Source organism: Schistocerca americana, chromosome 4 (assembly GCF_021461395.2).
Source record: "Schistocerca americana isolate TAMUIC-IGC-003095 chromosome 4, iqSchAmer2.1, whole genome shotgun sequence".
NCBI classification, from domain to species: Eukaryota; Metazoa; Arthropoda; class Insecta; order Orthoptera; family Acrididae; genus Schistocerca; species Schistocerca americana.
In genome coordinates, this window is record NC_060122.1 from 37912225 (window position 1) to 37940006 (window position 27782).

General features: G+C 44.3%; 1 protein-coding gene across 1 annotated transcript in view; it reads right to left on the reverse strand.

The window, feature by feature from the left end:
• The window catches only part of LOC124612559 (putative protein TPRXL), a 90078-nt gene extending 66567 nt beyond the window's left edge, over positions 1–23511 (reverse strand). The window contains exons 1-2 of the mRNA XM_047140834.1: positions 23476–23511; positions 2110–2265 (exon numbers count right to left, since the gene is read on the reverse strand). Coding sequence (XP_046996790.1) covers positions 2110–2265; positions 23476–23511 — 192 coding nt within the window. The remainder of the gene's footprint in view (positions 1–2109; positions 2266–23475) is intronic.
• Positions 23512–27782: the final 4271 nt, after the last annotated feature.

Genomic DNA, 27782 nt, shown 5'->3' on the forward strand with positions numbered 1-27782 from the left:
GGTTCTGAAAGGTGGTTTCATCCCCATTATCCAAAGTGGCCCTGATTTCGACAAGATGTGGTTCCTGCAAGACGGAGCTTGACCCCATCGAACGTGGAGAGTGTTTCATGCCCTGGAGAAGCACTCTGTGGACCGCGCTTTGGCTCTGGAGTACCCAGAAGCCACTGGCATGGCTCGCCATATTCTCCGCATCTGAACACATGCGACTCCTTTTTGTGGGGCTATATTAAAGACAAGGTGTACAGCAATAACCCCAAAACCATGGCTGAGCTGGAAACAGTCATCGACAGCATCGGTGTTCCTACACTTCAGCGGGTCACCCAGAATTCCGCCACTCGCCTGCACCACATCATCGCCAAGGATGGCAGGCATATCGAACATGTCGCAGCCTAAATCCGAATGTTTGTAGAGACGTTTACATGTGTGTGCACTCCGTAGTTTGTAACTAAATTACGTTTTTTCCGTATAATTGAATAATTGTTGGCCTGTAGGTTGTCGAAAAAGCTATTATTATTGCAAGTGCTGATTGTGAACTATGTTTGCACAATGAACATTGTAGTATGAATCCACGGTTCTGAGTCATTAATATTTACCTAGCATAAACTAACTCTGGGACCAAACTGCTGAAACGAACATAACATAAATTATGTTATTGAAGAAATCCAAAAATGGATTTGTGGCGTCAGTTCAATAGAAGCTCAGAATTAAATTTTCAGTGGCCTCGAGTTTCGAAAACGTCACAAGTTACTTTAATGTGCTAAATAATGTGCTATTGCATGGTTTATTGTAATCACATATTGTCTGTTTTTTCCTTGATAATGCATTCTGTATGAGGAAGTTTTCTTCTGTTGTCCGTTTTTGGTACAGGCTATGGCTGGAGTTTAGTATGTTTAAATCTGTGTCTATTTTACTTGGGTGATGGCTGTAGGCTGTTAAGTAGTCAGCGAATGATCTATGGGAGGTGTTACTTTTTAGGACTTGCAGTTGAGAAGCTATCAACAATTTTAAGAACATGATGCCTCACAGTTCGCAAATAATGATTTACCGCCAAGAGCCTTCTAATAAAAATTTCTTTATTGAACAGCCAGTTTCGGTCACAGATCATCTTCGGGTTCATAAAAATATTTACACCACCACACTAGACGGTAAAATCTATGCTGTCAAATAATAAAACCCGTGAATTCGTCACTAGTGTGTAATAGCAAAATATTACGTCAGCAGTAATGAAACGTGACAGACAGTACACTCATTCGTGTTATATTAACAGACAGGTTTAAATAGGAACAGAGGCATTCTAAATACTCAGAATGCCTCAGAATTTTCGTGCATGGTACAACTATCTATAATGACGTACAGTCTGAAAGAAAACTAGAAAAATATTCAGTCTGCCCTTGATAAGATTTGAAAGTGGTGCAATGCTTGCTTTACATGTCCAGAACTGTAAAATATTGCAGTTCACAAAATGGAAAAATACATAGAATGCTATGACTACGAACAGAGGCATTCCGTTCGCAATGTTAATGCCAACTGTAAATACTCGTATAACAGGACTGAGTACACTGCCTCGCACGATATGGTATTTTACTGTCTGACTGCAGTGACAAATTCAGGGATTTTGTTATCTGGCGCCACTGATTTCACGAGTTTATCACCTAGTATAAATAAATGTTTTTATGGGCGTGATGGTCCACGCATCGAAACTGGTTGTTCAATTTTGAAAAAATTATCCGGAGCTCTTGGCGGTAAATTGTGACGTTTTTCAAAGGCAAGCAGTCGGTATACCATAACGTTAAGAGGGTCCTGCACAACCCAATATTGTAGAGAAAAGGTAAGAGCCGCATCAAACTTGGCCACACCGGCCGGCGAGTAATTAGTAATTAAAATATGTTTGTAGAACTGAATAAAAATACCCACTGACTACGGCATGAGGGTATTGAAACATGTTTGGGCAATTGTAAACAACAGTTGTTTGTGCAGTAGGTTGACACGAATGCTGACAATTTAGTCTGCAAACGCGGTTGCTGCTAGTGTAGTGCTCCGAAACAAAACGACGATTACATACAGCCACCTCACAGCCAGTGAGCTTAGCGCAGCGCCAGCACCCCTCACCGTCCGGCAGTCGTCGGCGCAGGCCACCTGCCCAGCCGCCACTCCGTCGCACTCGGTGTAGTCGGCCCGCGGCTGCCGCAGCGTGGGGACCGCAGCCACAGCCAGCGGTGACGTCACGGGCTCCCCCAGGGTGCCAGCGGCCGCGCACGCCCACACCTGCGTACACAGAGAGATGTGCTGACGTCAGACTGTGGCGTGCCTGAGCCTCCGCGCAATTTCCATCTTATGAAGGCCGCAACTGATTCATTTCAGTCTGGCCGCTACGTGACTCACTTTATGTGCTATCTACGGTGGTTTTCTTTTTATCAGCCTGCGTAACTTTTCTTATGTCATGACAACGTCAGTATTTTATGTCGTGCCAACGTCTTGAGGTGGTTCATATAAATTCAGCTTTAAGCTATGTCTGTACAGGGCGGTGCAGGGAAACAGTCCACCACCTATACAATGGGTGGAGGATCAACGACAGACGTACAAGCGGCTTCGGGAGTACCCCATGGAAGCCCGCCCGGCTAGCCGTGCGGTCTAACGCGCTGCTACCCGAGCGGGAAGGCGCACCGGCGGATTAGTGTCAAGGTCCTGTGTGCCGGCCAGCCTGTGGATTGCTTTTAAGGCGGTTTTGCATCTGCCTCGGCGAATGACGGCTGGTTCCCCTTATTCCACCTCAGTTACACAATGTCGGCGATTGCTGCGCAAACACTGTCTGCACGTACGCGTACATCATAATTACTCTACGACGCAAACATCGGCTCCGTCATTTCTAGGTCCCCAGTTCAATACACACATACACATACACCCCATGGAAATGCTATTGCTATTCTACCTGTATGTTAATGACCTTACAGACCATGTTAATATTGACGTCAGACTTTTCACAGACGATACGGCTGTTTGTAATGAAGTACTGTCTGAAAGAGACTACACAAGTATTCAGCCGGAAACTGATAAGATTTCAGAATGGTGCAGTATTCGGAAATGTAAAATTTTGTACTTCACAGAATGAAAAATACAGTAAACATCCTATGACTACAACATCACTGAGTCACAGTTGGAATCGATAAGCTTATACAAGTGCGTGGGTCTAACACTGTTTAGGGACATGAAATGGAACCATCTCTTAAACTCAGTGGCAGGTAAATCAGGTGACAGACTCCAGCTGAAATTCGATCAGCCTACAAAATGGACTGCTTAAAAATCACTCGTGCCATCCATTCTACAAAGGGCGTTCTAAACGTTTTCCATAGTCGTCTCTAATATTTTTTATTTTTTGCAGCAGGACTATGAAATTTTTTGTAAACATACTTGGAACATTTAGCTATAAGTTGGTGTATAAAAGTATTTTCTTTTGTTTACAGGTGAGCCATAATGGACCGTGAAGTAGATGTCAGGTTGCGACAACGGTCAGTGATGGAGTTCCTCTTCAAGAACGGCAATGACTCTGCCACATCGATTCACAGGACGTTTCTCCCTGTTTATGGGGAGGACACAGTGGCTGAAATGGTTCAAATGGCTCTAACCACTATGGGACTTAACATCTAAGGTCAACAGTCGCCTAGACTTAGAACATCCATGACCGAGGCAGGATTAGAACCTGCGACCGTACTAGCAGCGCGGTTACGGACTGAAGCGCTTAGAACCGCTCGGCCACAGCAGCCAGCGGACACAGTGGATCGCAGCAGTTTCTAGCGGTGGTTGCAGAGATTTAAAGAAGGTGATTTCTCTCTACAGGACAATCCACGATGCAGTAGACCATCGATGGCAGTGAGTGACGTGAATAAGGAGACCATTGATCAAATCATCCAAAATGACAGATGTGTGATGACACAACAGCTTGCTGAAATGACTCGTTTGTCATTGGGTAGCGCGGTATCACGGGTACAGACAGTAGGGTACAGAAAAATCTGTGCACTTCGGGTGCCTACATTATTGACAAGAGAAACGAAAACGATGAGGATGAATGAGTCCGAGGGTCGCATGAAGACCTTTACTGAAGAGTGGAAACAGCGTTTTGACGGCGTCATTACTCACGATGAAATATGGTTGTTTTTGTCCGAACCTGAGAGGAAAACCCAATCAATGGAGTGGCGTCATCCAGGTTTCCCTCGGAAGAAGAAGCCAAGACTTTCACGAACAGCAGGCCGAAAGGTGATGGCTTCCTTCTTCTGCGATCAGTGTGGTCATTTCCATTGACTTTTTGGGATCTGGCTCCGCGATTAACCGGGACCATTATTGGTTGTCATTGCACAAGCTGCGACATGCCATCAAGACCGACGGACCACAGCTTCAAGGTCAGCTCACCAGACTACACCAAACCCCATATAACACTTACAGCAGAAAATCACGGAAATGAGTTGGAAAATTGTTCCTCATCCTCCATACAGTCCGGACATGGCTCCGTCTGAATTTTACCTCTTTCGTCCTCTGAAGGCCTACCAGCACGGTAAAACATTTGCTAGTGAGAATGATCTTATTTCTTGTGTCACGCGATGGTGTAAAAGTCAATCTCCAGTATTTCACCAAAGTGCATTTACATCATTTGGTGTACTTGCAGAAAATGTACCTGTAACGGGAGACATTACTTTGTACTATAGTTATTAATAAAGTGTGATCCTTGACCTCTGTAACCGCTAGTCGTACATCGCGAACCGGGAGCTCAAGGATGCAACAGTTTGAAAAAATTCGAAAACATAGTGCCGCATTGCCCGCTGAGCGCCTAGCGAGTCGGTGATGCAACCCGCCCGACATGGCCTGGCGCCACGTGGCGGACGCACCAGCGTCACAGCTGATGGAGGCTTCAATGAGTCGCCTCAATGTATAGCTAAATGTTCCAAGTATGTTCACAAAAAAAATTTCATTCCCCTCTCCCAAAAAAAAAAAAAATTAGAGACGACTGCGCAAAACTTTTTGAACGCTCTTTGTAGAATATTGTTCAACTGTGTGGGATCAGTATCAAATAGGGCTAACAGGGGATATTGAGTGTATGCAGAGAAGGGCAGTCCCACTTGTCACAGGTTTGTTTCACCCGCTGGAGAGAATTACTGAGACGTTGAAAGACAGACGTAAATCAACCTGCTTACAAGAACCTTGTTTAAACAATGACTCTACAGTATACTACAACCCCCTACGTGTCGCTCCCGTAGGATCTTGATGACAAGCTAATTTTTGTCTTCATTAGTCTAGTGTTTGGTTAGATGCGGCCCACCACAAATTTCTCTCCTGTGCAAACCTTTTCATCTCAGAGTAGAACTTGCAACCTACGTCCTCAATTATTTGCAGGATGTATTTCAATCTCTCTCTTTCTCTACAGTTTTCATCCTCTACAGACCCCCTAGTACCATGGAAGTTATTCGCTGATGTCTTAACAGGCGTCCTACCATCCTGTCCCTTCTGCTTGTGAGTGTTTTCCGTATATTCCTTGCAGATTCTCTGGAGAACCTCCTCATTCCTTACCTGGTCAACCCATCTAATTTTTAGCATTCTTCTGTAACACACATCTGAAATGCTTCGATTCTCTTCTTTTCTGGTTTTCCCGCAGTTCATGTTACACTACCATACAATTCTGTGTTCCAAACGTACATTCTCAAAACTTTTTCCTCAAATTATGGCCAGTGTTTGGTACTAGTAGACTTCTCGTGACCAGGAACGCCTTTCTTGTCATTAGTAGCCAGTTTTTTATGTGCCCCTTGTTCCCAACGTCATGGGTTATTTTGCTGCCTAGTTAGCAGAATTGTTAAACTACGTCTACTTCCTGATCACCAATCCAGGTTCAAATGGTTCAAATGGCTCTGAGCACTATGGGACTTAACATCTGTGGTCATCAGTCCCCTAGAACTTAGAACTACTTAAACCTAACTAACCTAAGGACATCACACACATCCATGCCCGAGGCAGGATTCGAACCTGCGACCGTAGCGGTCACACACATCCATGCCCGAGGCAGGATTCGAACCTGCGACCGTAGCGGTCACGCGGTTCCAGACTGAAGCGCCTTTAACCGCACGACCACACCGGCCGGCCACCAATCCAGGTGTTAAGTTTCTTACGGTTCTCGTTTCTGATACTTCTCATTACTTTCGTCTTCTGTTTCCTCTCAATTCATATTCTGTACTCATTAGACTGTTCATAACGTTCAGGAAATCCTGTAATTCATCTTAATTTTCTTTGAGGATAGCAATGTCAACAGCGATTCTTATCATTGATATCCTTGATTTTAGTCCCGCTCTTGAACTTTTATTTCCGTCATTGCTTCTTCGCTGTACAAATTGAATAGCAGGGCGGAAACACTACACCCCTGTCGTGCACCCTTTTTAACCCGAGCACTTCGTTCTTCACTCTTATTATTCCCTTTTAGCTCTTGTGCATACTGTATATCATCCGTCTCTCTCTATAGCTTACCCATATTTTTCTCAAAATTTCGAACATCTTACACTAACTTACATTGTCGAACGCTTTCTCCAGGTTGACAAATCCTATGAAAGTGTCTTGATTTTTCTATAGTCTTGCTTCCATTATCAACCGTAATGTCAGAATTGCCTGTCTGATGGATTTACCTTCCCTAAAGCTAAACTGATCGTCATCTAACACATCCTCAATTTTCTCTTCCATTCTTCTGTATATTATTCTTATGGGCTACTTGGATGTATGAGCTGTTAAACTGATTGTGCAGTAATTCTCGCACTTGTCAGCTTTTGCAATCTTCAAAAGTGTGAGGATGATGTTTTTCCGAAAGTCAGATGGTATATCACCAGACCCATACATTCTACTCAACAACGTGAATAGTCGTTTTGTTGCCACTTCCCCCAATGATTTTAGAAATTCTGATGAAATGTTATCTATCCCTTCTGCATAATTTGATCTTAAGTCCTCCGAAGCTCTCTTAAATTCTAATACTGGACCCCCTAGCTCTTGTATATCGACTCCTGTTTCTTGTTCTATTACATCAGACAAATCATCCCCCTCACAGAGACCTTCACTGTACTCTTTCCGCCTTCCCGCTCTTTCCTCAGCATTTTACCGTGGAGTTTCTGTTGCACCCTTAATGTTACCGCCCTTTCTTTTAATTTCACCGAAGGTTGGTTTGGCTTTTCTCTATGCAGAGTCAGTCCTTCCGACAATCACTTCTTTTTCGATTTCTTCGCATTTTTCATGCAGCCATTTCGTTTTAACTCCTCTGCAATTTCTGTTTATTTCATTCCTCAGCGCCTTGTTTTCCTGCATTCCTGAATTTCTCCGAACCCTTTGTACTTCCTTCTTCCATCGATCGACTGAAGTATTTCTTCTGTTACTCATGGTTTCTTCGCAGTTACCTCCTTCGTACCAATGCTTTTCTTTCCAACTTCTGTAATTGCTCTTTTCAAAGATGCCCATTCCTCTTCAACCGTACTGCCTACTGAGCTATTCCTTATTGCTGTATCCCACTTGTTTGTGTGTTGATTTTTTCTGACTAGTCTTTTAAGCTTCAGTCTACTCTCTATCCCTACTAGATTCTGACCTGAGTCTACATCTTTTCCTGGATACGCCTTACAATCCAGTATCTTACTTCGAAATCTCGGGCTGACCATGAAGTAACCTAACTCAAATCTTCCTGTATCTCCCGGTCTTTTCCAAATATACCTACTTCTCTTGTGATTCTCGAACTGAAATTTATTGGAGAACTCAGTTAGTCTTTCCCCGCTCTCATTCCTAGTACCAAGCCCATATTCTTTCGTAACCCTTTCTTGTACTCGTTTCTTTACAACTGCATTCCAGTCCTCCGTACGCCTGCTTAGCTGCGTGGTAATATGCTTGCCTCCCATGCGGCGGGCCTGGATTCGTTTCCCGGCCGGGCTGGATATTTTCTCTGCTCGCGGACTGCGTGTTGTGCTGTCCTTACCATCATTTCATCCTCATCACTGGCGCGTAAGTCGCCCAGTGTGGCGTCGACTGCAATAAGACTCGCACGTGCCGGCCGAACTTCCCCGCACGGGGCCTCCCAGCCAACGATGCCATACGCTCATTTCCATTTTTCCAGTCTCCCATCTTCCTTTATGTACTAAATTACCGGTTCAGCATCCTCATATACTTTCTCTACCTCTTGAACTTCGCCTTGCGACGTCGGCGTGTATACTTGATCTGTTGTTGTCGGTGTTGGTTTCTGCTGATTTTGAAGAGAACAACCTTATCGCTGAACTGTTCGCAGAAACGCAATCTCTGCCCTGTCTTCCTATTCATAACGAATCCTGCTCCTGTTATACCACTTGTTGATGCTGTACTCATCTGAGCAGGAATCCTAGGCTTCTTTCCATTTCAATTCACTGACCCTCACTGAAACTAGACTGAGACTTCGATTTCCCTTTTCAGATTTTCTAGCTTCTTTATTACAATCCACGCCCCGACTCGTAGAGCGTCGTCCATCCATTGGTTGTTCACTCTATTTCTCATGGTCACCTCCCCCTTGGCAGTTCCCTCCCAGCGATCCGAACAGGGGACTAGTCCAGAATCTTATTCCATCGTGACACGTTTTGAATTACAGGCTACATGTGTTTGAATACTCATTATATGGTTTCTGTTACCTTCTGCATCCTAATGAAATTGATCGTTGGTGATTCTGTCGCCTTTAGGAGCACTTTCCCATCTCTGTCCGCTCCTCCGCTGTCTTTGGTAAGGTCGTTGGCAGAATGAGAGTGCTTCTTATCGCGGGAGTCTTCAGCCGCCATTGCTGATGATTTTTATTTAAAATCTAAACGTTAGCGGGGATGGAACGTGGGAGCCAGGGAGTTCTGATTACTAATCAAATACGCTACCCGCGAACTAGGAGCGTAATTACAGCACGCAATGAGGTATCTAAACAGTCATTCTTCCCGCGCTCCGTACGTGAATGGAATGGTAAAAACTGGTATAGTAGGACGTACCCTCTAGAACACACTTCACAGTGGTTTGCAGAATACAGACGTAGATTTAGGTGCAGATGTAAATATATCCATAACGAGTAAATACATCGAGCTGCACCTCTCGCCAAGTTACTGCCAACACCGCGACGAAACTGGCGATGTACGCAACCGCGCTTTTTTTCCCTTTTTTTCCGTTTAGAGCTACCAAATTATGACTCCAGCTTAGTTTTAGTTTTTTAAGGGAGTTATACCCTTTCATCCTGCGACACTGTAGATATTCTTTGAAGAAAAGGACACAACATGTCCAGAACAAAATGACAGCGCCAAAAACTGCTGTCCCGCAATGAACGGGAGAGAATCGCGAGGCGGCAGAGAAAGGAACTTCAACAAAGGGAAAGCCAAGATGCAGCGAGAATGGACTTCGTGACAGAATAATGACATAAATAAGGACCAGTGTTAATGTATCGGAGTGTTTGCAATCACCCAAATGCACAATGACACACAAAAAGTATGTTCAACACAAACAAATAAATTATATACCAACACACAACATAAACTCAGTACTTAATACCGGAAAACTCAAGAATTTTACACAGTGTTGTGGGGTTGGGCGTCGATCCCGAGACTCCAGTTGTCAGAGCTGAAGCCGGGACCCACCGGGGCGTATTTCGTCAGGAGACCGAGCAAGTTCAAGAGCGTCGAGGGGCAGTGCAGAGTGATACAGCGGCATTCGGTAGCATTTGTTTACGGGTGCAGAGTAGTGCCGGCGTGCCACCCACAGTGCTGCCCTGCGAGTCCCGCCAGGTCACCAACACCTGGTACGCCGCCGCTGCTGCTGCTGTCATGTGGCATGAAGGCCACTCAGCTGGGAGTCGGCTGAGCTCTCCCAGGTCGCCGCCCGTTGATGCCTCGCGTCATGCGCCGCGTAGCTGCTCGCAGTTCCGGTGACGGCTACAGTCGCTGGTCCTCGCCGCCCTCCGCCCCATTTGGCTTGCTCTGTCTGACCGTGGAACGAAGGTGGATGCACTGGTCACCCGTGGCCCTCAGGCCGCCGCTGCTACCAGGACAGGACCGGACTCGAACCTGAGCCCTCCTGGACGCCGTGCCGCAACGTGCTGCTATTGGTGCTTGTCGGATTGCAACACCCACCACCGTCTCCGGCGCTGTCTGGTGCTGCTGCACCTCCTGCAGCGTATGCCTTGCCCGGACCCCTTTATGCCAGGTGGGAAGCTAACACGGCCTGTAGACTGGAGGGGAACCGAGCCCCTCCTGGACCCACTGCAGACCACTGTCACTGCCCTCTTTCAGGCAGACCGTGTGATCTCCACGTTCCAGGCTGCCGTTCCGTCCCGCCCCCGTGCTGTGTCCCCTGAGGCGGAATATAGCCCGAACAAGTATATAGAAACAAAGTACATGTTTATGCAGAATACTTATAACATTGCTGCCAGACTGGCCCCTATAAGTGTAGACCAGCACAGGTCTGTCCTGATGCTCGACTGACGTGGCACACTCTGTCCCAAGCTAAAATTGCCCGTCTATCTATATTGGTTTCTCCCTTGCTTCTGACGTAGTGTCCGAAAGAGACAGAAACTATGGCAGGGATAAATTTCCACACGTCAGCCATTTGCAGATCGCCACTCCTGGTTCTGTCCTACTGCCCCGCCTGATTCACTGCAATAACTTAAAGCCACGCTGCAACTTCCTGCCTCGTTGTTGCTGCACTCAAAACAAATCGTGCGTGCAATACCGCCGTTGCAGCTCCGTGCCCGCAAGTCCCATGTTTACCTTGCCTGGCCTGCTGGCTGTCGCCTGCTACCACACTCTGCCAGCGGCCCCAGATTTCATCGCCCAACTGCGCCTTCATTGAATTTTGATAAACTTTGCCTTTCCCTCGACTAGGATTGACACTAGCGTAGCAACAGTTTAATTGAATAAAAAAAATAATAGTGGGCCTCCAACAATGGAAAACAAGATACTGGACCTATTTGAATCACAAGCATACATGATTTATAATGGGAAACCAGGACAGAGGTTTATGAAGCAATGTCCACAATTTGTAACACGATTTACAGTGAAAGTGGAAGTAATACATTCAGTAACTCATTTTCAAGCAATATCACCAAGAATAGCAACTCTGACTTTTAAATCAAAGAATAAAACCTACACATTTATAAATGCTCATGGTCACACAAATGAAAAAAATTTCGAACACAAACAAAGAAAGAGGTATCAAGTTTGGGACCTTCTAGAACAAACTGTGAATAGAATAAATAAAAGGAACGTAAAAATCTTATTGAGATTCTTCAACATGCAGCTGGGAAAAGAACGGAAATATAAACATATAATTGGAAAGTTAACCCACATAACTTTAAAAACAAGAATAGTCAAAGACTTGTAGAACTCTGCAGAGAACACAGCCTTATGCCTAAATCAACATACTTCAAGAGGAAGTCAACTAAACTTAAAACACGGAAACGACTGGAAGAAGGGATAGTGGCAGCTAGACCATATCTGTATAGACAAAAATTTTCATAAGGAAATCTACAGTGTTATATTGAGAGAGGTAGACACACACTAAAACTACCACTTAAAATTAAAATCAGTTTCACTCCATTAAAGAAAAATAATGGAAAAATTAGTAAATAAGTAGGATGAATGACCCACACCAGCAAATTAAAAATGACAAATACCAGCAAATCACATAAACCATTAAGCTAACAGATTATGTAAAAGAACTGGTAGCAAGTCTCAAGAAACGAGCGGAGAATCTAGTTCCCTTGAACCCACGATGGCCGGCCGAAGTGGCCGTGCGGTTCTAGGCGCTGCAGTCTGGAACCGCAAGACCGCTACGGTCGCAGGATCGAATCCTGCCTCGGGCATGGATGTGTGTGATGTCCTTAGGTTAGTTAGGTTTAACTAGTTGTAAGTTCTAAGGGACTAATGACGTCAGAAGTTGAGTCCCATAGTGCTCAGACCCATTTGAACCATTTTTTGAACCCAAGATGAAAACTTGTATGGTGTACACCAAGCGTGATTAAAGTTTCAACCACATAAAACGAAAGAAAATTTCATCAGCCTCAGAAATGAAAGAAAAACGTTACACAAAACATTAGAAGAATTAAGAGAGGATTCCGTAAAGACATAATACACTCTATAGAAGAGAATTACAACAACACCAATTCCAGGAATTACTACAAAATATTTAGGTCACAACTACAACAGTATGAGCCCTCTACGCTAATACTGAAAGATGGAGCTGGAAGAAGACAGTAATGAAATAATTTCTGAAATCATGGCAAAAGCATTTAATAAACCTTTGAACAACCCAAAGAACCATTCGACTTAAACATCCCAATAAAAAGGAACCTAAAATATCAGCCCCAACTTTCCAAGAAGTAGCAAGAGTCCTCAACGAAAAAAAAAATTTGAGGCATATGGAGAAGATCAGGTTTTTGTCGAAATGTGGAAATATTCAAATGACACTGTCAAGACTCCTGTACTCAAGGCTCTAACAAAAATTTGGAAAACGGAATAATTCCCTTAACATTAAACCATTGCCTTCATCCATCCACTACACAGGATGGAAGACAAGAGCAATCTGGACAACTACAGAAGAATTTGTATCCTAGGCTGCACATACAAGATTTCATCCAAGATCCTATGTGGAAGAATCAAGGAACAACTAGAACAGCAGGAAGGTTTTCTGACCATGAAGCAGCTGTGCAGGGCAGATCATTAGTTGAAAAATGATGATGGCATACTACACGAAATGGAACGAACCTCTGGCAATAATATTTGTAGATTTTAAGAAGGCATAGCAATGTTCAAGAAACCAGACAATAAGTTAAATCAATACAAGAAATAGCACAGAAATTTGACCTCTTTGGTTAGAAACAACAGAGATTGTGCTAACTGACCCACTACTTGCAACCAAAATTACAATAGGACGACAATAAATCAATTTTTTGATAAATTTAAGTATTTAGGTGAAATCGTAACTTAACCATGAGAAAGCATCATGAGAAAATAGAATAAAAAGAACAGAAGAAAACAAATGACATTACTCAAACACATACAACAAAAAAAACCTTTTAATAGATGCAAAACTAAAATATTATAAAACAGTTATACAACCAGAAATAACTTACGCAGCTGAAACCATCTTCAAAAGAACTAACACAGCAGAAATTGACAAAATAATAGAGACAGAAGAATAATTAGGGCAGGCATGAATAAACAATATCAAGTAAATGGGCGTCGGTGAATAGCTCAAGTGACACAGTATACAAGAAATGGAACCAGTAACGATCTCTATCAGGAAGAATGTCTTTGGACATATCATGAGAACACCAGAGAACAGAATTAGTAAGCGATTTGTAGAGAAACTGTGGACTAGTAAGAGCAACATTAAATGGATCCAAAAATTAAGGCAGATGTAGGAGAACGCCAGATTATTGTGGATGACCTAAAAAACAAAACAGAGAAAACCAGAATGCTGCGAGACACACAAACCAGACTACAAACGAAGATCAATAAAAGGGCTACAGGAAGAGAGATATCAGACGAAGAAAGAAAGAAAAATCTGAAAGAATGAAGACGTATCACACAGACAGAAGAGCAAAACACCTCTCATATAATAATTAATTATTGTAATCTTTGTACAAACACTATACTATTGAACTGTCTTATTGAATTATTATTGAACTGTATTGTATTATTGAATAACAACAAACTTTTGTATAACTGACTAGAGTGGCCCATTGGTCATAACAGAAATTGAATTAAATTAATATCTTGAAATTTCAATAGCTATGAAAATACTTGAAAGATTTAAAAGGGAAAAGCGTGGGGCTCATGCAATAGGTAATAGTAAGGAGGTGAGACATTCATGCATCATTTATGTATTGTATGCGCCCCACTCTTTTTCGTTTTAAATCTTACATGTATTTTCGCAGCTTTTCAAAATTCACGAACAGAAATTTTCAGGACTATCTGTATCGTCTTAGGAATCTGTAAAGGGGTAGAATACATTATTTTATACTTTATAGTCCGTGGTATGTTAAAAATCGACTTTTATTCAGGTAGTTACTTTTTTTCTTATTAGTTTTGTGTATGTGTGAAATTTCTCAACTGATCTCAAAGATTTTAATGAGATTACACAAGTAAGCTGTGGGTAAATTGCAGGTTTGTTTCACTTTGTCTTTGCCTGAACCAATCAATGAATTTCTTTCTCCTGTGTGTACCTCGCGAAAAGACTGTGAATAAGTCCAACTCACATGGATGCATACCAGCGACCGTTCTTCTCGCAAGCCATCCGCAACTGGAAAAGTTAGAGGCCCAAGTGATATTGGTACAGAAAGTACCCTCCACCATATATCAGACAAGAAAGCGAATTAATATTGGACTGTCATCCAGTTATGGGCAATGTTTAATGCTTCAAGTCTCCAGCTCATAGGGAAGCTGGTTTAAAATCAACTGCAAATATATACCGAACAGAGCGCAAATAGGTCAGAAACAGACCTAATAAAAACGTTTTAAAAATTTCTACACAGGCTTTCTTACTGGAGTTTTAATTAGTAAGAATTTTAAGCTCTTGAGATGTGTCCAAATGGTACCCTTTAGAAACAAAGCGACGCATCAAGTTGTCATCTATGTTTTACTTTATTTCCACATTTTTAAAATAAGAACCAAACATTGTTTTACTATCGCCTACGTTACAAAATCAGAGAAAATAAAAAATCAGGCCTACCTAACATGCTGAAGGCTGCTCACATTTTGCGCACCTCTGCACGACTTGTCAGTTGTCCAGATACTGTGCAGCGTGTACAAGAGCCTGTAGTTATGTACAGAAGGTTGTTTGAAATGTAATAATTTGTTTGCTAGTATTTCGCTATTCCCTCTGTTTCTTCGACTTTGTACAGATCATCTGGTAATGGCTTGGTAATAAGTCGGCACCGGTAATAACACTTTTTGTGAAGCACGATGCTAGCATACATAAATTACAAAAGTATACAACGTTGCCACGGCTTTTTCCTATGGCAGAACCCCTACCCTGCGTCAGTGCAAATGTGTCGTTAATATACAGCGAAGAGCCAAAAAAAATTGTACAGGCATGCGTATTCCAATACAGAGATATGTAAACAGGCAGAATACGGCGCTGCGATCGGCAACGCCTGCATAAGGCAACAAGTGTCTGGCGCAGTTGTTAGATCGGTTACTGTTGTTACAATGACAGATTGTCAAGATCTGAGTGAGTTTGAACGTGGTGTTATAGTCGGCGCTCGAGCGATGAGACACAGAATTTGCGAGATGGCGATGAAGTGGGGATTCTCCCGTGCGACCATTTCACGAGTGAATCGTTAATGTCAGGAATCCGGAAAACATCAAATCTCCGACATAGCTGAGGCTGGAGAAAGATCCTGCAAGAACGGGACCAACGACGATTGAAGAGAATCGTTCAACGTAACAAAAGTGTAACCGTTCCGGAAATTGCTGCAAATTTCAATACTGGGCCATCAACAAGTGTCAGCGTGCGAACCATTCAACGGAACGTCATCTATATGGGCTTTCGGAGCCGAAGGCCCACTCGTGTAGCCTTGGTGACTGCGCGACACAAAGCTTTACGCCTCGCCTGGGCCCGTCAACACCGACATTGGACTGTTGATGACTGGAAAGATGTTGCTTGGTTGGACGAGTCGCATTTCAAATTGTATCGAGCGGATGGACGCGTACGGGTATGGAGACAACCTCATGGATCCATGGACCCTGCATGTCAGCACGGAACTGTCCAAACTGTTGGAGGCTCTGTAATGGTGTGGGGCGCATGCAGTTGGAGTGGTATGGGGTCCATGATATGTCTAGATAAAACTCTGACAGGTGAAACGTACATAAGCATCCTGTCCGATCACCTGCATCCATTCATGTCCGTTGTGCATTCCGACGGACTTAGGCAATTCCAGCAGGACAATGCGACACCCCACACGTCCAGAATTGCTACAGAGTGGGTCTAGGAACACTCTTCTGAGTTTAAACACTTCTTCTGGCCACCAAACTCCCCAGACATGAACATTATTGGGCATATTTGGGATGCCTTGCAACGTCCTGTTCATCGTCACTCATTCGTACTCTTACGAATTTATGGAGAACCATCCAGAATCCATCGTGTTAGTTTCCACCAGCACTACATTAGTACCAGCACTACATTAGTGTAGTCCATGCCACGTTGTGTTGCAGTACTTTTGCGAACTCGCGGGGGTCCTACAGGATATTGGGCAGATGTACCAGTTTCTTTGGCTCTTCAGTGTATGTAAGTAGACGTGTGAAGCAAAAGGCTGTGACACGTTATTCAGTAGAGAAATAGAGCTTTAATGTTATTTATGCTGTACTGACAAAACTAAATCGGAAAATAACACATTAATACACTCATGTTCGCAAAGAAACAGAACACCTTAGAGATAGGAACTTTCATATTCACAGGACATGTGCATTAATATGTTCTGCAGAAATGAGTCGCATTTGGACCATGTCGGCCCTCAGCTTCAAGGTCAACATCAATATCGCGGAGCAACACCACCTACCGGTAAAATGTGCCTACGGCTCCCATTGTCGCTATACGACCAAACCGAAGGTAATGGAAGGATCAGTGTGACTTGAGCAGACGTATCCCCAAACCGTACCGTCAATCAGTGAGTTTGAAAAAGGACGCATTATTGGCATGAGAGAATGTGATGCATTCCTCCGGGAAATTGCTTCTCGTGTAAGAAGAGCTGTTTTAGCAGTGCAACGGCTGTGTGCGGAATGGTTCACGGAAGACCGTAGAACAGGACGGGATGGGTCACGTCGCACCACCCACACCACGCCCCTAGAAGATTGACACCTCATCCGAATGGCGCTGCATAACAGATCTGGGTCGTCTTCGGCTCTGGCACAACAGTGGAACAGTGTAACACATCAGATACTATCGGGGGTGATAGACCATCGCCGTTTATTAAGTCATGGGTTACGTGCGAGTCGTCCACTTCTCTGCCTACCTTTGACGAATGTGCAGAACCATGCGGGACGGCAATGGTGTATCCAACGACGTCACTGGGTACAGGCATGGCATCAGGTAGCGTTTTCTGACAAATTCAGTTTTTTTTAATGGTGGCTGCATTTTGGTTCGCCGCAACAGGGGGAGCGGCGTCACATTGACTACATTCGCACAAGACACACAGCACCCAATCGAGGTCTCATGGTGTCGAGTGCTACTGGGTACAACCACAAGTCACAGCTGGTTTGTGTCCAAGGCACTGTGGCCAGTGTGACCTATCTGAATGACATCCGTAGCCATACTCCTTCTACACAACGCCCCACACACCATTTTTCAGCAAGACAATGCACGACCAAATACTGCTGTACGAACACATGCCTTCTTGGTGTCACAGTATGTCAGCCTTTTGCCCTAGTCCGCCAGATCACCAGACTTGTCGACAGTCTAAAATGTGTGGGGTACGGTGAAACGACACGTGTAGCACTGTGACCCAATGCCAAATACCAAATTTGGAACCAGGTGAATGCACTATGGATGGCTATACCACAGGACGCCATTTGCACCTTATTCACATCGATCCCATCACACATGGTGTAAGTTATCAGGGCCCATGGTGGATCCTGTGCCTGCTAGGCAACAGGACATATGCTGAACTGAAGTGACTGAAATGCTAATCATTTCTGCAGAATTTACTGGTGTACATGTCCTGTGAATATGAAAGCTCTAGTCGTTCAACTTCTGTTTTTTTCCGAACATGAGTGTCCTATTCACTGTATTTACCTCTCTTGATGCTCTCATCCATGTGTCGTATGTAACATGCACACATCAAAAAAATCAACATAAACATCATTTCCACCCTTTTTATTGCTCATGGAAACCACACGTTGCATGTTGTACCACCGTACAGCGAGACCCTTAGAGGTGGTAGTCCAGATTACTGTGCACACCCATACCTCTAATATCCAGTACCACGTCCTCTTGCATTGATCCACGCCTGTATTCGTCGTGGCATACTATCCAAAAGTTCATCAAGGCACTGTTGGTCCAGATTGTCCCACTCCTCAATGGCGATTCGGCATAGATCCCTCAGAGTGGTTGGTGGATCACGTCGTCCATAAACAGCCAGGCATGTTCGATAGGGTTCATGTCCGGAGAACATGCTCCCCACTCTAGTCGAACGGTGTCTTTATCCTGAAAGAAGTCATTCACAAGATCTGGATGAAGAGGGCGCAAATTGTCGTCCATGAAGATGGATGCCTCGCCAATATGCTGCTGATATGGTTGCCCTATCGGTCGGAGGATGGCTTTCACGTATCGTACAGTCGTTACGGTGCCTTCCATGACCACCAGCGGCGTATGTCGGCCCCATATAATGCCACCCCAGAACAGAAGGGAACCTCCACCTTGCTGCACTCGCTGGACAGTGTGTTTAAGGCGTTCAGCCTGACCGGGTTGCCTCCAAACACGTCTCCGACGATTGTCTGGTTGAAGGCATATGCGGCACCCATTGGTGAAGAGAATGTGATGCCAATCCTAAGCGATCCATTCGGCATGTTGCTGGGCCCATCTGTACCACACTGCATGATGTCGTGGTTGCAAAGATGGACCTCGCCATGGACGTCAGGACCGAAGATGTGCATAATACAGCCTATTCCGGACAGTTTGAGTCGTAACACGACGTCCTGTGGCTGCACGAAAATCATTATTCAACATGTTAGCGTTGTTACCAGGGTTCCTCCGAGCCATAATCCATAGTTAGCGATCATCCACTGCAAAAGTAGCCCTTGGACGGCCTGAGCGAAGCATGTCATCGACAGTTCCTGTCTCTCTGTATCCCCTCCATGTCCGAACAACATCACTTTGGTTCACTCCGAGACGCCTGGACACTTCCCTTGTAGAGAGCCCTTCCTGGCACAAAGTAACAATACGGACGCGATCGAACCGCTGTATTGACCGTCTAGGCATGGTTGAACTACAGACAGCACGAGCTGTGTACCTCCTTCCTGGTGGAATGACTGGAACTGATCGGCTGTCGGACCCCCTCCGTCTAATAAGCGCTGCTCATGCATGGTTGTTTACATCTTTGGGCGGGTTTAGTGCCATCTCGGAACAGTCAAAGGGACTGTGTCCGTGATACAATATCCACAGCCAACGTCTATCTTCAGGAGTTCTGTGAACCGGGGTGATGAAAAACTTTTTTTTATGTGTGTATGTTATATAGCTTGCATATTCAAACAGTAATTTTTTTCTGTTGCCCTATTTGTGGTTCATTTCAGATTGCAAACGGCTACGTTATATCAATTCGAAATGGAAGAAAAACAGGAAGACAGGAAACGTTAGCCATGTGTAAAACACAATAAATTATTCTTTCAGCCGTTGTTTTAACGGGACAAGCGTTACTAAAAACCAAGGACGTCACCTATAAGAATCATTACACACGCTGAGAGGATTTGAAAATGGAGAATATCACAATCTACTATGAAAATTTAAAGTTTCTCTTATTTTCATTATTTACATGAAAGTCACACAGATTATGACAAGGGATGACTGACGTGAGAATGTCTGGAACTACCACCACAACCAGTTTCCACAGTAGCAGGTAAAAATTTATGTTTAGTATGTCGCTTTCTGTGTTTTGGGTTGCGATACATTTTGGGTGGCTAGAGACGAGCACTTTCTGACGTTGCCAGTGATTTCTCTGTCTGTGACCAACACTGCTTGCTCCATCTTCCATTTGCCGTAGCAGCTGGCAACGTTGGAATATGCTCTATCATTCATTCACACAGACTGACGTGTTCCGTGAATCCCATTTTGGGGTGGGAAGAAACTGCCGAAGTAGGCTGCTCTGGCTCTGAGCACTAGGGGACTGACGTCATCAGTTCCCTAGAAATTAGAACTACTTAAACCTAACCAACCGAAGGACATCACACACATCCATGCCCGAGGTAGGATTCGAACCTGCGACCGTAGCGGTCGCGCTGTTCCAGACTGAAGCGCCTAGAACCGGTCGACCAGAGCGGCCGCCTAAGTAGGCTGCTTCTGGTAAGTATACGAACAACACATTATGACTAACATTAGTATTCTCGTAGTGATATTCGTGGTTTCCTTTGTCGATATCGTTCATTGAAGTAAGAGTAGCTACTTTAACAAAAGCCACCAGTGCTCTTGTTAGCTACTGTCCCCGTCTGGTATCACAGAGGTCTTTCGTCACTTTACACAGGCCACTGCCAGACACGTGTGTACTGGGTAGGTCAAGAAGCGTTTTAAATAAACGTGTTTTGTGGAATTTACATCCCTGGGTCCAGTTTGTAGCAGGAGAGGTGGATGATGTAACCTTTCACTTTGGTTTTTAATAGATGGAATTTTGAATTTATTGTCTGATGTCTGAGGTGAACTGTTATATACTTTTTTATCCACGGACAGGGACGTATAACCTATATGTAAAACTGTTCTCACTTCTGTTATTGCGCTCATGAATTACGCAGTTCATCCTAGCCTCTCTTGTTGTTACGAAAGATTCCATTACGGAAAGTGACGAGTAGTTTCAGTCACAGCGCAGTAATGGGGCATCCTTAAGCCTCTAACAGCATGGAGCGACCTGCCGACACCTGCAATATGAGCTTTCACCCGCTGTGGCCAGTCAACGGTTGAAAGGGGGTACCGGCAGACTAGGCGAACGCACGCCAGTGCTCCAGTATAACAAGTGAATTGAGGTTTTGTTGTGGCTTATCACCAATGGCCAGAGCTTCGTGTCTCACGTTGCAACCTCGGATTGTTTCAAGGATTCGTCAGCTAACAAGTAATGTCAATCGGTCTGTCCGCACTGTCGCCTGATAAAGTAAGAGCCTACGGAATATCAGACCAGCTGTGTGCCTGGATTGAAGAGTTTTTAGCAGACAGAACACAGCATGTTGTTCGCAATGGAGAGACGTCTACAGACGTTAAAGTAACCTCTGGCGTGCCACAGGGGAGTGTTATGGGACCATTGCTTTTCACAATATATATAAATGACCTCGTAGATAGGGTCGGATGTTCCATGCGGCTTTTCGCGGATGATGCTGTAGTATACAGAGAATTTGAAGCATTAGAATACTGCAGCGAAATGCAGGAAGATCTGCAGCGAATAGGCAGGGAGTGGCAACTGACCCTTAACACAGACAACTGTAAAGTATTGCGAATACATAGAAAGAAGGATCCTTTATTGTATGATTATATGATAGTGGAACAAACACTGGTAGCAGTTACTTCTCTATCTGGGAGTATGCCTACAGAACGATTTGAAGTGGAATCATCATATAAAATTAATTGTTGGTAAGGCGGGTGCCAGGTTGAGATTCATTGGGAGACTCCTTAGAAAATGTAGTCCATCAACAAAGCAGGTGGTTTACAAAACACTCGTTCGACCTATACTTCAGTATTGCTCATCAGTGTGGGATCCGTAGCAGGCCGGGTTGACAGAGGAGATAGAGAAGATCCAAAGAAGAGCGGCACGTTTCGTCACAGGGTTATTTGGTAAACGTGATAGCGTTACGGAGATGTTTAGCAAACTCAAATGTCAGACTCTGCGGTGTAGCTTGCTGTGCGGGTTTCGAGAGGGTGAGTTTCTGGATGAGGTATCGAATATATTGCTTCCCCCTACTTATATCTCCCGAGATCACGAATGTAAAATTAGAGAGATTCGAGCACGTACGGAGGCTTTCAGACAGTCGTTCTTCCCGCGAACCATACGCGACTGGAACAGAAGAGGGAGGTAATGACAGTGGCACGTAAAGTGCCCTCCGCCACACTCCGTTGGTGGCTTGCGGAGTATAAATGTAGATGTAGATGTAGGTGTACTTTATCTAGTTCACGGTGAGACAAACTGAAAAATAAATAAGTGAAACATGAAGCGTAAATTAGTTCTGCCTATCTTCTCTAAAGAACCCGCAGAGAAATTGTTTTGCTTGTCTGGGACAATATTTTGGCAAAAAGTCAGTTCCCTGTTTCAAAAACAACTTTCCTTCGTTTTCATGTAAGATAGAACCGACTAAAAATCGTGTTCACCACTCTCATTGACTGTATTGCATACCTACTGCACTATATCTTATCGGAAATCTTTAGAAAACTATTGGTCAAAAACCTAAATAGGAATTCTGTGAAGCGTTCGATACCTGAGTATAGGAACTTCACGAGAGCCTCCAGATTTTCGCAGTGCGCGAAGTGGAGAGTGACTGAGGCCCGGGCCTCGTCTGCAGAAGCAGTCGAGTACGGAGCTACCTCCATCCACGCTCATTTCGATGTTCTACGGCCTCACTGCATTACCACTCCTGCGAACGTGAACCAATCCTCCCTGTATTACCGCCGCGGCCGACTTCGTCACTCTCTTTTTGACCTCCTGCGGCTGGGCTGCCTCTCTGACTGACGTGTCAGCTGAGAAGCCTTGGGAGATGAATAAGCAAGCAGAGAGAGAATGTTTAGTTCACGATGTAATCGTAACCTAAATGATTTCGCGCCAGTAGTGAAACCGGAAAATAATACTAAAGGACAATAACGTATTCTTACTGCCTCGATTTTTAGAAATGAGCGTTGACAGATTACGTTATCTGTTAACGGATTATATTAGTTGATTTATTGCAACATATTTTGTGTTCCGTATTAAATTACGGAGATTTTACGCACTGAGGAATGCAATGCATCATTGCTGTCCTAAGCTTTGTACTCAGAAAGCATTAACGTATGTCTTTAAATATTTTTTTCTCCAATTCAATTAAATAATTAAAAAATAGTCATGTCCACGACTGGATTTGTCATACTCAGAGTAACCCTATCTTTTGATAAGCCTTTTAAGTTTCCTCAGAATCGACAAAAAACATTGTCCATAATCTGTCGTGTATAGCGTAATTTTTGTTTGCTCCTACAATTTTCCCCATCTCGAGCTATTGTTTGTAGCAGTTCTTCATTTCTAACTACATCTGTTAACTCTAGTTTTAACATACCTTATTGTATAGCAAGAAAAACATTTGAGACTTCCTCTTGAACATTTTTAAACCGACGCCTGTGTAATATTGCAGGCAACACAGTATACCTCTGTGAGGGTTTCACCTCCGGACTAGACATAGGCACAACTATATATATATATATATATATATATATATATACATATATATATATATAGTAGCACAGTACTAAAAGTAAATATAAACATAATGATATGAAACATAGTTCAACAAAATCAAAATTCTTCTTCGTGTAGATCATTCTACGAAACACCCCAACACTCAAACTCTTATTGCAGTTGGCATTCATCGTGATGTTGATAAAACTGTAATAAATGTTCTCTGCAATAGTAGCTGAAATGTTGGAGTATGCCACGCCACAACACATCAAACCCGAAGCATTTTAATGAAATTGTTCCCAGTCGCGAAAGTGTATGCACATATACAAGAGGAAATATTCCTTCATTCGACTTCAGAGTAATACTATGTGGCTTACCAGGAAAAGTGTAAAGACGATTATCAAATGAGACATTCTATCTGCAGTCTATTCAAACATCGACCGGTGCAACTTATATACACGGACCGTATCAGGAAACGCCCATGTGATTAAGATATCAGCATGCTGCACGTAAACAGTGCCGCTGTACGTCGGTTAGTGGTGACCGAAACGACATGAGTTTATGGAATCTCCTCTGGAGAAATTAATGAAAATCAGTCAGTAAGCATAAGCCCTTTTTTATGTCCTCGGTTACTTCTTTTTATTTACTTAAATGTCATGGCGTTTTAAGGACTGTGTCTCATATTTCAATTGAAATTGGGTTGTATTGTTCTATTATTCGGAACATGTTTTGCATAATTTGTTACTGAAATAAATTGTTGAAGTTCAACAGTTTATTGCAACGATGAAATCACTATATGTAATTATTCCCCTTAATTTTTTTTTGTAACTGCTGATTGGTATTACTAATATCATAGTAACATTATTAATATATTACAGTAATTTAAAGAACAGTGAATTAATTTTAGTTTCATACGTCGAACGCTGTAATTATCAGCCAATTTTATTCATGAAAGCCTCAGAATGCAAATAATTAAAATTTGTGTCACTCCGGAACAACCGACAAACTTTAAGAGGGACTGAATCTTTAACGTAATCACTGTCATCATTATAAAGGAGTATACGGGACCGTGGCTTTCACGAATTGCTGTTTCAGTCTCTTCTATTCGCTACTCAGATCTCTCTCCCCTTCACTGACAAATACATTCTATCTCATCTACTGTACCTTTTCTGTCTAAAGATTATGCCTGCTTAAGAATAAAACTCACCTAGTTGCTCTCTAGCCTTGTAGCACACAACTCACAGCGCCACGCAACTAAACACAGGTGAAGAAAGTCGTGGGGCAGCGACACGCACATATATAGACGGAGGTAGTACAGCGCACACAAAGCATAAAAGAGCAGTGCATTGGTGGAGCTGTAATTTGTACTCAGGCGATTCATGTGGAAAGGTTTCCCACGTGATTACGTCCGCACGACGGGAATTAGCAGTCTTTGAACGAGGAATGGTAGTTGGAGCTAGACGCATAGGACATTGCATTTCGGAAATCGGAGGGAATTCAATATCCGAGACCCACAGTGCCAAGAGTGTGCCGAGAAATGCAAATTTCGGGCATCACTTCTCACCACGGACAACACGGTGGCCGACGGCCTTCACTTAACGACCCAGAGCAGTGGCGTCTGCGTAGAGTTGACAGTGCTAACAGACAAGCGACACTGCGTCAAATAATCGCGAAAATCAATGTAGGACGTACGACGAACGTATCCGTTAGGACAGTGCAGCGAAATTGCGAACGATGCGAGTGCCTTTGCTGACAAAAAAAATGGCTCTGAGCACTATGGGACTTAACGTCTGAGGTCATCAGTCCCCTACAACTTAGAACTACTTAAACCTAACTAACCTAAGGACATCACACACATCCATGCCCGAGGCAGGATTCGAACCTGCGACCGTAGCGGTCGCGCGTTTCCAGACTGTAGCACCTAGAACCGCTCGGCCGCTATGGCCGGCGCCTTTGCTGACAGCACGACGTCTCCTGCAGCGCCTCTCCTGGGCTCGTCACCGCATTGGCTGGACCCTAGAGAAGTGGAAAACCGTGGCCTCGCCAGGTGAGTCCCGATTTTAGTGGGTAAGGGTGTGGGCTGTGTTCGCATTGAATGGAAACGGTTATCTCGGCTACATGAAGGACCTTTGCAGCCATTCGTTTACTTCATTTTTCCAAACAACGATGGAATTTTGTGGGTGACAATGGACTGTGCCATCAGGCCACAATCGTTCGCGACTGGTCGGAAGAACATTGAGGACAGTTCGGGCGAATGATTTGGCCACCCAGACCGCCCGGCGTGAGTCCCATCGAACATTTACGGGATACAATCGAGACTTCATTTCGTGCACAATATCCTGCACCAGCAAGACTCTCGCTATTGTGGATGGCTATAGCGGCATCAACACTCAACATGTCTGCAGGCGTCTTCCAGCGACTTGCCTATTCCCTGCCACGTCGAGTAGCTGCACTGCGCCGGGCAGAAGGAGGCCCGACGCGATTCTAGGAGCCGCCCCGCCCCTCTATGGTAGCCACGTCAGTGTGAAACAGCGGACAGCCGCTCGCTTGCGGGAGCAGCTAGCCAAAAGCGAGCGGTGTTTGTGTTGCGAAAGTCGCTCTCTGAAATACCGGGTCATCAAAAAGTCAGTATAAATTTGAAAACTTAATAAACCACGGAATAATGTAGATAGAGAGGTACAATTGACACATGCTTGGAATGACATGGGGTTTTATTAGATGGCGCTGGACAGCAAAACGTCAGTGACTGCGCATGACAATCGTGTTACAGAATCGCATCATCCCCAGCCTCGCTCATAAACACCTGCTGGAACGTACGATGTTTATGCAGGATGGCGCTCCACCCCATATTCCTAGACGCATGAAAGATCTCTTGCGCACGTCGTTTGGTGATGATCGTGTGCTCAGCCGCCACTTTCGTCATGCTTGGCGTCCCAGGTCCCCAGACCTCAGTCCGTGCGACTATTGGCTTTGGGGTTACCTGAAGTCGCAAGTGCGTCGTGATCGACCGACATCTCTAGGGATGCAGAAAGACAACATCCGATGCCAATGCCTCACCATAACTCCGGACGTGCTTTACAGTGCTGTTCACAACATCATTCCTCGATTACAGCTATTGTTGAGGAATGATGGTGGACATATTGAGCATTTCCTGTAAAGAACATCATCTTTGCTCTGTCTTACTTTCTTATGCTAATTATTGCTATTCTGATCAGATGAAGCGCCATCTGTCGGCCTTTTTTTGAACGTTTGTATTTTTTTGGTTCTAATAAAACCCCATGTCATTCCAACCATTTGTGTCAATTTGTACCTCTCTATCCACATTATTCCGTCATTTATTCAGTTTTCAAATTTCTACTGACTTTTTGATCACCCGGTATGTGCCTCGAGAAGCTGAAACTAGGATCGACAGAAGAAACTGAGCTTGTAGGAATTTACGAAGTTATTCAAAGCTTGGGCCGTACAAAACTTACTGAATATCGTGCCTTGAGCAAGAAATAAGCTTTCGGAGGAAATGAAAAAGGGTTCAGAGGCAACCCCACCAGTCTCGCAATCTACTGCCACCTTAAGACTTCTGCTTTGAGTGGACTTCAATAAAATCGCTATAAAATGAAATAAGTTACCGGCCGGGGCGGCCGAGCGGCTTTAGGCGCTACAGTCTGGAACCGCGCGACTGCTACGGTCGCAGGTTCGAATTCTGCCTCGAGCATGGATGTGTGTGATGTCCTTAGGTTAGTTAGGTTTAAGTAGTTCTAAGTTCTAGGGGACTGATGACCTCAGAAGTTAAGTCCCACAGTGCTCAGAGCCATTTGAACCATTTTGAAATGAGGGTACGGCATTGTTGGCCGGAAAACCCCATCCTGGGAAGTTCGGCGGCCAAGTCTTATTTCAGTCGACGCCACACTGGGCGACTTAAGTGCCTGGGACGATGAGGACAACACAACACCCAGTCCACGGGCGGAGAAAAATCTCCAACACGGCCGGGAAACGAACCCGTGCCCCCTGCACGTGATGCAAGCGTGTTACCACCCAGCTAAGCAGAAGACAATGAAATATGTATTTTTTCATGAAAAGGAGCTCTCTATAAATTACACCGACAGAAAAAATCGCAACAAGCATAAGTAGTTGTGCGACGTAAACGAAAGTTGGTAGGTGTATTTCAATATCTGATTGAAGTTTTCTATTCAGATTTCGCGCCGGTAGCATAAGAGTGGTGCTAGAAGCGCCACTATGAGGATGCAAATCAGGTTTCCTTTAAATACACGCTGTGACGGCCGTAAGCGTTTGTCAGACTCGACGTGGTGAGATGGCGTTAGTCAAGAAAGCCTGAAAGGGGTCAAAGACACCATTATCGACACCTCACAGTGTTTAAAGGACGTACTGTAATAGGGCTACGACAAGTTGGATGTTACTCCAGAGATACTGCAGAAAGGCTTGGCAGGAATGTAGCCGCTGTTCGTGACTGCTGGCAGCAGTGGTCACAACAATGTAGCGGGCCGCGCACCACCGACAGCGGAGGCCGCTGTGTTTGGCGTGCGACTCTGGCGCAGCGGAAGTCTGAGCAGCATCTGGCACCACGGTGACACAGCGGACTGTTGTTACATATCGGTTACTTCGATGGCAGCTCTGGGCCAGAAGCTATGTAGCGTACGTTCCACTGACTCCAGACCGCCTCCATTTGCGA